This window comes from Ostrea edulis, chromosome 5 (assembly GCF_947568905.1).
Source record: "Ostrea edulis chromosome 5, xbOstEdul1.1, whole genome shotgun sequence".
In the NCBI taxonomy this organism is placed as follows: domain Eukaryota; kingdom Metazoa; phylum Mollusca; class Bivalvia; order Ostreida; family Ostreidae; genus Ostrea; species Ostrea edulis.
In genome coordinates this window covers 17,242,350-17,256,570 of record NC_079168.1, presented here as the reverse complement: position 1 = coordinate 17,256,570, position 14,221 = coordinate 17,242,350, and the positions used below count along the sequence as shown (strand labels likewise).

The following is a 14,221-nucleotide window of genomic DNA, read 5'->3' as shown; positions in this document are numbered from 1 at the left end:
TCATGTCATCGTAAAACTGGATAACAAGCGTGACAAACTTGCTGGGGCAGCCAAACTTCTCCATGATCTTCCACAAGCCGCTCCTCCTGGCATTTTTCCTGGAGTTGACATGCAGCAAATGTCATACTTGCCGTCCCACGTTCAGCGCTGAAGTCGCACTAGCTTTCTGGGAGGTGTCCTTGTTCAAGGTGTTGAAGGAGACGATTGAGCAGTTCAGGAGCCAGATCTTTCCAGCAATGGACAGGAGAAAAATGCCTCTCTGATTGTCGCAAGACTGGCGGTTTCCTTTCCTCTTGTAGATGTGAACAATACTGGCATCCTTGAAATGTTGTGTGTGTTTTCCCCGCGCCACATGGTCTGGAAAAGCTTAGTCAGTTTCTGTACCATAGTAGAACATCTACCCTTGTATCCTCCTGCAGGGATAGCGTCGGATTCTGGCACTTTGCCACAAGAGTTGCTTGACAGTTTTTGGGAATTCTTCCTCAGTGGGGACATTGTCCTGTTTTTGGTTGGTTTCCACTTGAGGCAGGCAGTCTATGACTTCGTCGTTGATTACTGCTGGGCGGCTAAGGACGCTGTTAAAGTGTTCAACCCATCGCTCTAGTACCTGCTTTTATATCAGTAGCTGGGTCCCATCACATTGAGGAGGGGTGATGATCCGGAGGATTGGGTCCGTGTAATGTACTGTCCCTGTTCCTATAGGTAACAGTAGGCATAAAGATGTGTGCTCTGGGCACCAAAATCAAAACAAAAACCCATGTCTGATCAGTTCAAACTTTAATCTCCAACTACATAATCAAAATACATAAAGTTAAATGTCTGTAGAGTAACCTTTTACAAGTAAGCCAAAATATCAAATCCTAAGGAGCTGTCAGATTCAATATAAACATGTGGGTTGATAAACAGAAAGTGAGGGTAAAACTCTTAGCGTGGGAATTAATATGTGAAGACTTGAATGAAACATAAGAACATTACATCCCGTGCATCGCTTTCAGTGCATCATAAAAACGCTTGGAGTCATTCTATCAACAAAGCCCTGGATTTCATCTGCATTGTTCCTAAACCACGTGTCCTGTATCTTACGCAGCTTCTTCTGGACTTTCTGTCTTATGTTGGCAAAGGCATCCTTCTTGGCTTGTGAGGAGGGGTCATTCTAGTGCGCTCCGAAGAACTGTTGTTTCTCTGAAAGCAGTGCCTGTATCTCTTCCTCGTTTTCATTGAACCAGTCTTGGTTACGACAGTTGGCGGCTGGTCCGAGGCGTTCATAGGCGGTCGATTATACGACGTCTCTGAAGACAGACAACTGATCCTCTAGGCTGGCCCCATCATTTTGCACTGTATCCTTCAGCTTACCTTCAGGAACGTTGGAAAAGTCTTCTGCAACTTTGTCGCTCTTCAGCTTGGAAACGTTCATTCTCTTGACAGTCTTTTTGGTCTTCGGGTCTTCTCATTGACAGTATGCGGAGTTTAAGCTTGGACACAATGACAAGGTGATCAGACCAGCATCCATCACCACACATAGCCTTGGTCACTCTGACATCTCGCATATCATACTTCCTGCTAATAACATAATCAATGAGATGCTAATGCTTGGAGCGAGGGTGCATCCACAATGTCTTGTTACGGGTAGGTAGGCGGAATGTAGTGTTTGTGATGACAAGGTCATGCGCAGTGCACATCTTAAGCAACAGTAAACCGTTACTGTTGCACTTGCCGATTCCATCCTTGCCAATGATTCCTTCCCAGGTCAGGTTGTCTGTCCCTAATGTGGCGTTTAAATCCCCGAGAACAAATAGTTTCTCAGACTGTGGGACTGTTGATATGAGTTCTTCTTAGAACTTGTCCTTGATGCCATCTGGGTTTGTCATCGTTGGAGCATAGTCACGTATCAGTATTGTACACTTCTTATTTCCAATCGGCAGCTGGACAGACATAAGGCGGTCGTTGAAGCCCTGGGGAGCTTTGCAAACTTGTGTTCCAGATGAAATTTAAAGGCAAAGCCCACACATACTTCACTTCGTTTGGTACGTTTCGGCCACTCCAAAGGAAGGTGTATCTGTCATTCAATTCTGTTAGCTGTTCTTTATCTGCAAAGCGTGTCTCGCTAAGGGCTGCTATGTCCACGTTGTATTGAGCTAACTCTCTTGCGACCATTGCAGTTCTTTCTGGTCTGTTTGCCTTGATGTTATCCAGCAGGGTTTGCACATTCCATGTTACAAGGTTGAGTACTTTCACTTTCTTCTTTGTTGTTCTACCACTGAGAAGGATCCCCGCCAGTCACAGTAAAATGGCCAGCGTGATGTGAAACAATGTTTAGTGCACATTTTGTAGCCCCTTCCTCCAAGTAGGTGAGCAGAGTGATCCTAAAAAGGGCTGCTCAGATACCGGAACCGGGGAGGGGGGCTGCCGAACTCCATTGCTGCTTCGATCCAGTAGAGAACGACCACATGCCCTGAGCCGCCTGTGCGGAGGTCTGTGACTGTCAGCTTCCAGTGTATCCGCACCTGCTGATTCACCACGCGCCCATCACCACAGGGCTTTGAGGGATTGCACTGACTGTGTCTTAGTCATTACATGTGCTAGACTTGGATTACAGTGAGGGAGAGGCAGATCCTCCACCTTACTCTCTCGTCCCCACCCACTCTCGTCCAGTGTCAAGACAAGTAGAGACGGCTGGAGATGGGATGAGATGCAGTGAATGGCGAACAATGTGCTTCGTATCTCACTGTGTTCCACAACGCTTTGCTTGTCCGCCTTTCTTTACGTTGAACCGCGGTGCGCCGGAGCCAGACTTTACACGCGGAATAGACACATACTCCATTAGTTAGCTGTGTGTGGCGTGCTCACATACCAGCATAGATTCCAAGAACCCTGAAGATGTAGCTTGCGAAAATCCGTATTACCTGACTTTATAGTCTGCAATAGGTGTGGCAAAACTGTGGCCTGATTTTCATAGATGACATTGTATGTGTTTAAGATGCAGTTATTTTGTCATTTAGTGGGTAGTGAGTACGTCGCCTAGACTTGCACAGACAATAATCGACCCAGCCCAGCACAGTCCCCACTAGTATGTGAATGACTTGTATATCTTTACTGAATCGATACGTGTTAATAATAATAATAATAGCCTTTATTTATCCAGGATAACACAAATTAGCATATAGCTAGTTTCCATTGTGGTCCTGCATTAAAGCATATACACAAACATAAAATTAACACCTAAAATTGGTATCAACTGACAACTCAACTGTACGACAAACGGGATGATTTCAGCTTCTCCATCGTCAACTTCCCACATTTATGTAGCAATATTCCATTATCACCTACATATGGTGTTTATATATCTCAACTGATTCGATATGCAAGAGCTTGTTCTGGGTATAGTCAGTTTTTAAATCGAGGTAAGCTACTGACAAACAAGTTGATGGTACAGGGATTTCAACATTCTCGATTGAAGTCAGCATTTCGCAAATTCTATGGTCGTTATAACGATCTAGTTCGTCAATACGACCTCGCATTGGGTCAAATGCTGTCTGACGTGTTTCATACCGATTGTTAAGCCGTTCTTGGCACACTGATTTGACTGCGGATAACTCCGTTTACCTGATCAGGATATGGGGCTCACGGCGGGTGTGACCGGTCAACAGGGGGTGCTTACTCCTCCTAGGCACCTGATCCCACCTCTGGTGTGTCCAGGGGTCCGTGTTTGCCCAACTATCTATTTTGTATTGCTTGTAGGAGTTATGAGATTGATCACTGTTCGTTATCTTCACCTTGCATCTAAATATGGATACGGTATAAAAGGAAAAGGGGGAAAATATAGCATAAGACACACCTAATTAGTGATAAAATTATTACCTAAATATGAATACATGACATAAAAGGAAAGAAGAAAAAATAGCATAAGACCCACGCGCACATAGTGCCATATCACAACTACATTTGGCACACCTGAACAAAAAGAGGAAAGCACGATGTTTAAGTGCTACTTCTATGAAAATATTCCATCAAATACATAGTTTTAAAAATGCCAACCGAACCAGAGCTTCGAACATTTTGAGACAGTTTGTTCCAAAGGAATGCAGAAGAGTAGCTGTATGAACGCTTAAAATTTTCAGTTTTAGCTCTTGGTAAATATAATAAATTAGACATATAATCATTCGACCTGGTTTGGCGGCAACTCACATCTCTTGTATATTTATACACGTTTAGGTAATTTGGCATTTGATTATTTAAAACTTTGAACAGAAAGACAACCTTTCTAAACATAAAATAATCCTTAATTGACATCCAGTTCAAACAAGAAAATAAAAAGGCAGAAGAGGTCCTGATATCTCGAATATTTAAAAGTATTCTTGCTGCCCTCTTTTACAGCTTGAATGGTTTTTTTCTGAATATAGTTGATTTTGTATGTTACACCAGACAGTACAGCAGTAAGTAAAATGTGGAAAAACAATACTCTTAAAAACCTTGATAAGTGCATTTGGTGGCATAAAATAAATCACTCTCTTAAGTACAGCAAGTTTTCTTACAATTTTCTTTGAAATAAACTCCAAGTGTGCATCCCATGATAAAGTATTATCTATATAAACACCTAATAGTTTAGCCTGCTTCAGAAATTCAATTTGTACACCATTAAAATCTATATTTAACATTCGACATTTCCGTAACCTTTGAGACGTGCCAATAAGCATACATTGTGTTTTTTGAAAATTTATACTGAGTTTATTTTTAAGCATCCATTCTGCACCCAACTTAAGGTCATCTTGCAATTTTATTTCAATTACATCAACAGATTCATCACTCACGTCCTGTGAAGTGTCGTCGGCATACATTGTAACTGATGAGTGTTTAAGACATTTTGGATAATCGTTAATGTACAAAATAAAAAATAATGGTCCTAAAATTGAATTCTGAGGAACTCCTAAGGATATACTTTTTTCTCTAGATAACACACCTCGCCAACTGACACATTGCTTACGATTTGTAAGATATGATTGAAACCATTTAAAAGTATTGTGACAATTCCAAAAGATATAAGTTTATGCAAAAGTACTTCATGGTTGACTGTATCAAAGGCCTTACGCAAGTCAATAAACAGAACCCCTGTAAGCCTTCCATCGTCCATGTTTTTGAACCATTTATCAGTAAGACAATTCAACGTTGTCTCACATGAATGACTTGGCCTAAATCCAAATTGGCTATCTGTAATTAATTTGTTTGTGGATAAATATTCATAAAAGGAATTGAAGACATGTCGTTCAATAATCTTACTGACAACTGGTAAAATAGAAACTGGTCTGTAATTATTTACCAAATGCTCATCACCTGCTTTATACAATGGGACTACCCTAGCTCTTTTCCAAGCATCCACAAATGTGCATGAGGACGTGGATTTGTTAAAGATAAAATGTAAAATATTACCAATATGATTAAATGACAACTTTAGGAGTTTTACAGACAAATCATCAATACCTGTGTTTTCCAGTGGGTTACACAAAAGTGTTAAGAGTCTGAAGAAAAATATTTTTTGCCAGTACATTATGCACTATGAGAGAAAATGCACATTTTTTTTTAAAAGTTTCTTTTTATCAATTTCAGATATAATAGGGCTAGAAACATATATTTAGGTTTTGAATATCTTTGACGATGAAATGTTGAAATCGATGCAATATCTGAATATCCTGGGTTTTAAGAGAAGGTACAATTACTTATTTTTTAGATAAAGATTTGCAAGAGTAACTAAATTGGAATCTTCTGAATTTTTTAATGATGCCAAGGTGATTGTATTCAATTTACAGGAATTAAATTTCGTCGCCTATTCACCATTGATTTGAGGCGAAATTGTGAGATTTGACAAATACTAAAATACATGATGTTCTAGTGTTGAGAGGGAATCTTCATCTGCAAGTTAAATGTATGCCACATCCAACATATTCTGGAGTGAGCGTGGACTTGATGATAAACAGGCAATATCACCTGTAAAAGTTGGAGTCGATGATTCTATACTATGAATCTCAAAGGTTTTATTGGTGTGACCATTGACCAAGTTCATGAGTAAGTCATTTATATAGACCGTATATAGAAATCCAGATACCACGTCACCCTGCTGTATTCCTTGTACGACCGCAAACCACTCTGGTTTTTTGTTTGTTTGCTGTTTTCCGCCACACTCAACAATTTTTCAGTTATCTGGTGGCGCCCAGTTTTATTGGTGGAAGAGAGAACCCAGGTACAATGTACGAGTACCTGGGAAGAAACCACCGACCTTCCGCAATTAAACTGGGAAACTTTCGCACGTACCGGCGCGAGTGGGATTGGAACCAGAGGTGAGAGACCGTGTGATTTTGAGCGCTCGGCCACGGAGGCTATGGTTGTTGGTAATTTACAATTACAGCACTTTTAGTATCAATGTGGCAGTCATCTATTAATGTCCATAATTTCCCTATTATACCTATTTTGTTAACTTTGAAAAGCAATACCTTTCTCCATATTGTATTAAAGGCTTTTAGGCTGCCTAGGAAACGATGATATACATGTGATCTGTTTTTAGTGTGATGTAAAAATTGTTTCCTGAAGGTTGAATGCAGCTGTGATTGAGCTTAAACCTTTATGAAAACATTGTTCATAGTTCTCGTGTGGATGATTTTTTCAAAAACCTTTAGATACAGTAGACAATGGTGAAATGGGTCTGTAGCTGTCGGGAGAACAACCTTGTTTCCATCCAAACTAGGCTGAAGCTAGCTGCCACTAACCAGCAGCCAATAAGGCCATAGAAGCTAGCAACCAATAAGAAAGTTCATCAAAGTACTGCGAGTTTTCAGACGGAATCGTGAATAAATCAAAATTGATAATTTTTCAAACAATTAAGCAACAAATTTTTAATTACCGAGCTTCATACTTGAAGGCAATGGAGCTCACCTGAAAATTTCTGACGTTACATTGCATAGAGGGATAATAAATGTTAATAACAAATTAATCTTTGAAGAGTCCACAAAACGAGTATGCAGGCAAGAAAGTGGACCCCTAGGACTATCATTTTCCGCCCTCAGGGGCTGGGATCAATACATTCCATATTACCATTTAAAAAAAACCTATGTACTATCTTCTAAGAATACAAGAAGAAAAACTGGGGTCACAATGTTTGTTACTGATACTTAATCATTTCTGTTTACAATACAGATTTTAAAAAAAAAGAAGGTTTAATACTAGTAAAGGAAATTAATAAAGACCTTTTTTCACTTGCATATTAGGAGTAATGTCAATTTCTAAAATTTCACATAGTTTTCAAGGTCTTGTATTAAAATTAAAAATGGAACTAAAGAAGATGGGTGTTGGAGATCAAATTCTTAAATTATTGGCGAAAACACTGAAGTTTTACACAAAATTTCGGGTAAATTAATTTAAACTTTTTAAAGAATCGGTGTTCTGTTTGGAAAAATATGTCAACCGAATTAATAAATTACAACATTTGAACTAGTTCCAAGTCTCAACTACTTGTATCATAAATTATGAAACTGATAAGTGAGCTTTTCTGATCACCCGTTGTCCATCATTTGTCCGTCTGTCTGTAAACTTTTTATACTTTCCACTTCTTCTCCAGAACCACTTGACCAATTTCAACCAAACATGGTACAAATCATCCATGGGTGAAGGGAATTCAAGTTTGTTCAAACGAAGGACCGTATTTTTTCTTTTGTTAAAATGTTGTTTAAAGTGCTACATTTTGTAATTTTTTTTAAAATTACTGTTTTACCGAATTGTTACAAGTATTTTTCACATCTCAGTATTCTCTATCAAACTACTATAGATGTGTTTAGACTTTAGTTAATTCTGGTCTGTATCCTTCGAGTTATGACCAACATATGATAAATGCTTTTTATTTTCTATGATTGAAATCTGTTCTCCATGCAAAATTTACATGTAATTTTTGCTATTTTTTTCACAGCTGAATACTTATTTTGAGATTTTTTAATTGCATGTTAGATTTTTAAATCAAAGGTCTAGTATTTTACAGCAAATTTTCTCTAGTATATTCAACTTGGACATAAAATAAAGCATGCATACTATTCAGTATTATTGTTTGTAAGATAGATAAATTGTAGGATTTTAAATCAAAAGTTTTATTTTAAATACTTTTATATAAATAAATGTTTTTTCATTGATACATTTGCATATATTTATAAAAAAAAAATTGCTGTACGATCAGTGTTGAAAATTCAAAAAAAATAATTGGGAGTCTTATCAGTTTGTAAGCCAAACAATGTGTGTCATATTGCATTTGCACCGATCCCAACTCTCCAATAAATATTGACCGATCCTTAACTCTCTATGCGATAAAAAAGGTGTTGGTTTTATATATACTAGCGGAAAAAAGAAAATGTGCATTATTTCTATATTTTATTGTTTATATTTATAGAATCTATACAATCGATAAAAGTCATGTTTTTTTTAACAATATCGGATAGTACCCGACTCAGATGCACGGACTTTTTCATGGTTAGTGAAAGCATGTTGTTTATTGAAGTGTTCGTACGCACGAGTTTTACTGGCCAATACTGTTTGAAGTAAGAAGTGTAAAAAGTTTGTTTGGACACTATTCGTTAAGGAAAGCACTTTAGTTTTGACAAAATTTACCCGTCTGTTATGCCACGACTCAGTGAAAACCAGCGTAATCGTGGTGTTGGGATGTTTCAAGGTGTAATGCCACAACATATCGTAGCAAGACACTTTGGAGTTCATCGGAACACCATCCAGTCATTATGAAGATGTTTCCATCAATCTCGTAACACTCGGATCGACCACGCTCTGGGCGTCCTCGAGTGACGTCGCGTCGACAGGACAACCACATTAGACTTGTGCACCTGAGACAGCAAGTTTGACTGCTCGTAGCATTCCTGGACTTCGACCAATCAGTCCAAGAACTGTGCGTAATCGTCTCCGCGAGCACAATATCAGAGACGAAAACGTCCAGCGGTGCGCCCAATACTGCTTTAATGGCATCGTATCACTAGACTAACGTGGTGCAGACGACATTTGCTATTCAGAATACAGGGATGGGCCAATATTCTGTTCACTGATGAATCCAGATTTCATTTGGATAGCAGTTACGGCCATTGTAGAGTGTATCGTCGCGTTGGGGAGCGGTACCAGGGCACTTGTGTTGTGCAACGTCGACAATTCGGTGGAGGTAGCGTTATGGTGTGGGGTGGAATATCAGCACGTGGAAGGACCCTTCTACAAATTGTCAATGGAAATCTCACCAGCGTACATGCTATCGAGACGAAATTATTCAGCGCCATGTAATACCCTTCATACAGAGACAGCAAAATCACATCACTCTGCAGCAAGCAGGGGGCGGATCCAGGAATTGCGGTTACTGGGGGCGCCACTTTATGAGGCAGGGGGTCAAGGGCGAAGTCCTAGTGGGGGCCCAGCGGGCGAAGCTCCTGGATTTTAAAGATTTTATAGGGCTTAAAATATGTCTCCTATTTAAGTCATTTATACTATTTTCGATCATTTTTGATAAAGTGCACGTGTAATTAATAAAATGACGCAAATTTTAAGGGTTTCTGGGAAAATATAGTTCTCCCAATAAAGTAATTAAAGAAATCAAAAGTTTTTTGAATTTATTTCTCCGAGAGTGGAAGAAATTATTGCTTCTTTTATTGTTTAGTACATTTTTCGAAACAAGATACCACGATTTACCTTAAATTTGAAAATTTTAGGGGGGGGGGGCGCTGGCTGCCACCACCCCCTTTATATCCGCCACTGGCAAGACAACGCAAGGCCGCATAGACTTTTTTGTTCAACAGAATGTCAATGTCTTGCCTTGGCCAGCTGTTTCCCCCGATTTATTGCCGATCGAGCACGTCTGGGATGAAATGGAACGACGTCTACGACGTTTACCAAATCGGCCAGTGACATTGGCTGATTTAGGCCAAGCTTTAACCAACATCTGGAACAACATCCCTCAAGCATTTCTGAACACTTCAGTGGCATCAATGAAGCGCCGTTGTCAAGCATGCGTGAATGCAAATTGTGGTCACACGCGTTATTAACTTTGTTAATATATTCAAATTAACATTAATGGATTATGAAATGTTGTAACGAATGTTATATATGGTTTTGTATGTTTAAATAAAGTAAACATAACAATTGGCGACGAGGATGGCCGTCTATGGAAAGATCGACACCTACGAGTTCGATACGAATTGGGACGAATATATCGAAAGGTTAGAGCATTTTTTCACTGCCAATGAAATTGACGATAATGACAAGATGAAGTCTATATTGTTGACAGTGTGTGGCCAGAAAATGTACGGACTTATTCGTAATTTAACGTCCCCGCAAAAGCCATCTGATAAATCATATGCCGATTTGAAAACATTGATTGCACAACACTTGAAACCTAAACCACTGGCGATCGCAGAACGATTCAGATTTTACCAGAGAAATCAGGGCAAACAGGAAACTGTGAGTCAGTATATGGCTGAACTTAGAAAGCTAAGTGAACACTGTGATTTTGGCGAATTCTTGAATCAAGCTCTACGTGACCGTTTAGTGTGTGGTCTTTCATCGGTGGCATCCCAGCGAAAATTACTGGCGGAAGACAAGCTTGACTTGAAAAAAGCCATGGAGGTAGCAATTTCTATGGAGCTCGCGGAGAATGAAGCCCGTAAATTAAAGGTTGACGCGCAGGATGTTCATGGACATGAAAGTGTACACAAAGTAAGTGTAACAAAAGGTAAATCTTGCTACAGGTGTGGAAAAACTAATCATACTCCAGACCAGTGCTTTTACAAAAACAGTAAATGCCACACGTGCAATGAAATTGGACATATACATAAAATGTGCTCAAAAAAGAAATCAGTCCAACGTAAGAAACAAAAAAGGAAGTCCAAGCTAAATTTTGTGTCCGAGAATCAAGAAGAGGATAACAGTGGAAATGAACATTGGCCTATTTTCTCACTGTCAGGGGAACATGGAAGGGTCAAGGAGATAAAGATATCATTGACACTGGAAGATGAACCCATAGAAATGGACTTGGACACTGGCGCTTCTATATCAGTGATATCGGAACAACAGTACAAGGCCAAGTTAGAGCAAAAAGTGACATTGCGTCCAAGTACTGCTATTCTGAAAACTTACTCAGGAGAAATGTTAGGAGTTCTGGGTGAGCTGAATGTACATGTGAAATATCAGACACAAAATAAATTCTTACCTGTTGTCGTGGTGAAAGGAAATGGACCAGCATTATTTGGTAGGAATTGGATGGAAGCTATAAAACTGGACTGGCAGTCAATTCATTTTGTGGCTGGGGATTTGAAAAAGTATTCAGTGTTTGATAACAAACTGGGATGTATCAAAGGTGTAACAGCAACCTTGAAAGTCAAGGAGGATGTTCAACCAAAATTCTTTAAGCCACGACCAGTGCCATTCTCTCTGCGTGATAAGATATCTGCTGAGTTAGACCGACTTGAGCGGACAGGCATCCTAAAGAAAATTGAGTGTTCGGACTGGGCAGCGCCAATAGTCCCAGCAATGAAAGCTGATGGATCTGTACGAATATGTGGAGACTTTAAAGTTACTGTAAATCCATACCTGGATATTCCGGAATACCCTTTTCCGACAAGTGAGGAGTTGTTCACAAAGCTAAATGGTGGAGAAAAGTTCTCTAAGTTGGACTTATCTCAAGCTTATAACCAAGTAGTTTTGGATGAAGAATCTAGGAAGTATGTGACAATAAACACACATCAAGGACTGTACCAATATACTCGTTTACCTTTTGGCATTGCGTCAGCTCCTGCTATTTTCCAACGCACCATGGATACGATTCTCCAAGGTCTCGACAAAGTTGGATACATACTTGATGATATCTTAGTAACCGGTGCAAATGACAATGAACACAAACATATCTTGGAAAATACACTTAAACGATTAGATAATTATGGTGTGAAGTTGCAAAAGTCCAAGTGTCAGTTCATGCAGGACCAAGTCGAGTACTTTGCGTTTGTGGTGAGCAAGGAGGGAATTAAACCTTCACCGAAGAAACTTGAGGCAATTCAGAACATGGAGGATCCAAAGTCTAAGAAGGAACTACAGATATGGTTGGGAATTGTGAACTATTATCGAAAATTTATCCCAAACATGTCAACACTCAGTGGACCACTTACACATCTGTTGGCTAAAGATGTTCCATGGAACTGGACTCAAGAGTGTTCTGAAGCCTGTGTCAAGGTCAAAGACTTGCTGGTTTCCTCACAGGTAATGGCTCACTATGACCCTCACAAACCGCTGGTGTTAGCTGTAGATGCTTCTGGATATGGATTAGGTGCTGTGATCTCGCATACCGATGGTGTGAATGAAAAACCTATTGCATATGCTTCACGAACATTGACCTCAGCTGAGAAAAACTATTCGCAAATAGAAAAGGAGGCCTTAGCAATAATCTTTGGAGTGACAAAATTTCATTCATATTTGTATGGGCGGATGTTCACGCTTATCACAGACCACAAACCCTTAACTAGCATATTTGGACCTAAGAAAGGCATTCCAATTCTAACTGCTTCGCGATTGCAGCGATGGGCAATTCAACTGTCATCTTACCAGTTTGACATTAAATATCGAGATACTGGGAAACATCAAAATGCGGATACCCTCTCACGTTTTCCAATGGCGTGTGTTGACCAAGAGTCAAGGACACAGTTTGATAGAGAGACTGAACAAATTCACAAAATACAGATAAGAAACTTACCTGTGACCGCGGATAAAGTGGCTGCTGCAATAAAGAATGATGTGGTACTTTCCCGTGTAATGGAGTTTACTAGGAGTAGTTGGCCAAGTTTACAACCTGACACTAATTTGTTACCATATTTCCGAGTTCGAAATGAGCTTACCATTGAAGATGGATGTTTACTTCGAGGGATCAGAGTGATTATCCCCGAAAAGTACAGACAGGATGTACTGGAGGAGTTACACGTTTCTCATCCTGGAATGGTCCGGATGAAATCATTAGCCAGACTTCATGTATGGTGGCCCGGATTGGACTCTGATATAGAGACAAAGGTCTCTCAGTGTGGACCTTGTAGAAGTCAGTTACCAAACTTACCAAAGGCTCCAGCAAATCCGTGGTTATGGCCTAGTGCACCCTGGAAAAGAGTGCATATTGACTTTGCAGGACCTTTCATGCAACGTATGTTCTTGATAATCGTGGATGCGTATTCTAAGTGGATGGACGTAGTGATGATGACTTCTACTACTTCTGAAAATACTATCAATGCATTACGATATCTATTCTCCTCATATGGATTACCTGTGGAAATTGTTTCGGACAATGGACCGCAATTTGTGTCAGAAGATTTTGAAATATTTCTAAAGGAGAATGGAGTACGTCACATCAAGTCTGCACCATATCACCCTGCGTCCAATGGAGAGGCGGAAAGAGCAGTGCGTACCTTTAAGCAGGCAATGAAAAACATGGCAAGTGAGACTGGGACTCTGAATCAGAAACTTGCAGCATTTTTATTGTCATATCGCACGACACCTCATACAACTACCAAAACAACACCTGGAGAGTTATTTCTCAACCGCAAACTACGTACACGACTGGATGTTGTGAAACCTCACATGACAGATCGTATACAGCGGAAGTCATTGCCAGCTGAGAAGAAGGTGCGGGAACATCAGATCGGTGACAAAGTCATGGTTCGTGACTATCGTGGAAGTAAAGTTTCGTGGATACAAGGGATCATTGTGCGAAAACTGGGACCTGTTACTTACCGTGTGAATATTTATGGTATGTTGTGGAAACGACATATTGATCAGATTCGTGAATGTGGTATGTGTGAGTTAGGCAGTCCGGAATCCGTGAAACCAAATCCTTTTAACAGCATTGTGCCTGTTAATGCACCATTAGAGAGCCAAGGTGAACAATTAGATACTCCTTCTATCACTGATGTACCGTCATGCCAGGATTCTGTGTCCAATAATCCGATTGTAGAGGACAATTCCAAACGTTCCGTTGTCAATGCGCGAAATTCGGACAATAATTCAGTACAACCGCGATATCCACGTCGTCAACATCGCAAGCCTGAAAGACTTATTGAAAAGTGTTAAATTTCTTTTGATGTTGAAGACTGTAACTGATTTTGCAAAGTTGAACTTGATTTTGTTGTAATTAGTTGGATCTGAATCTCGGATTATTTTGTAAAGGGGGGAA

At 39.8% G+C, this 14,221-nt stretch overlaps 1 protein-coding gene across 1 annotated transcript; it reads left to right on the top strand.

The window, feature by feature from the left end:
• The first annotated feature begins 10,170 nt into the window (after positions 1-10,170).
• Positions 10,171-14,118, top strand: LOC125651295 (uncharacterized protein K02A2.6-like). Its single transcript, XM_048879867.2, has one exon. The coding sequence runs from the start codon at positions 10,171-10,173 to the stop codon at positions 14,116-14,118; it is 3,948 nt and encodes a 1,315-aa protein (XP_048735824.2).
• Positions 14,119-14,221: the final 103 nt, after the last annotated feature.

Coding starts and splice junctions, on each gene's coding strand:
- LOC125651295 (XM_048879867.2), top strand. CDS start 10,171: ATGGCCGTCTATGGAAAGATCGACACCTACGAGTTCGATACGAATTGG.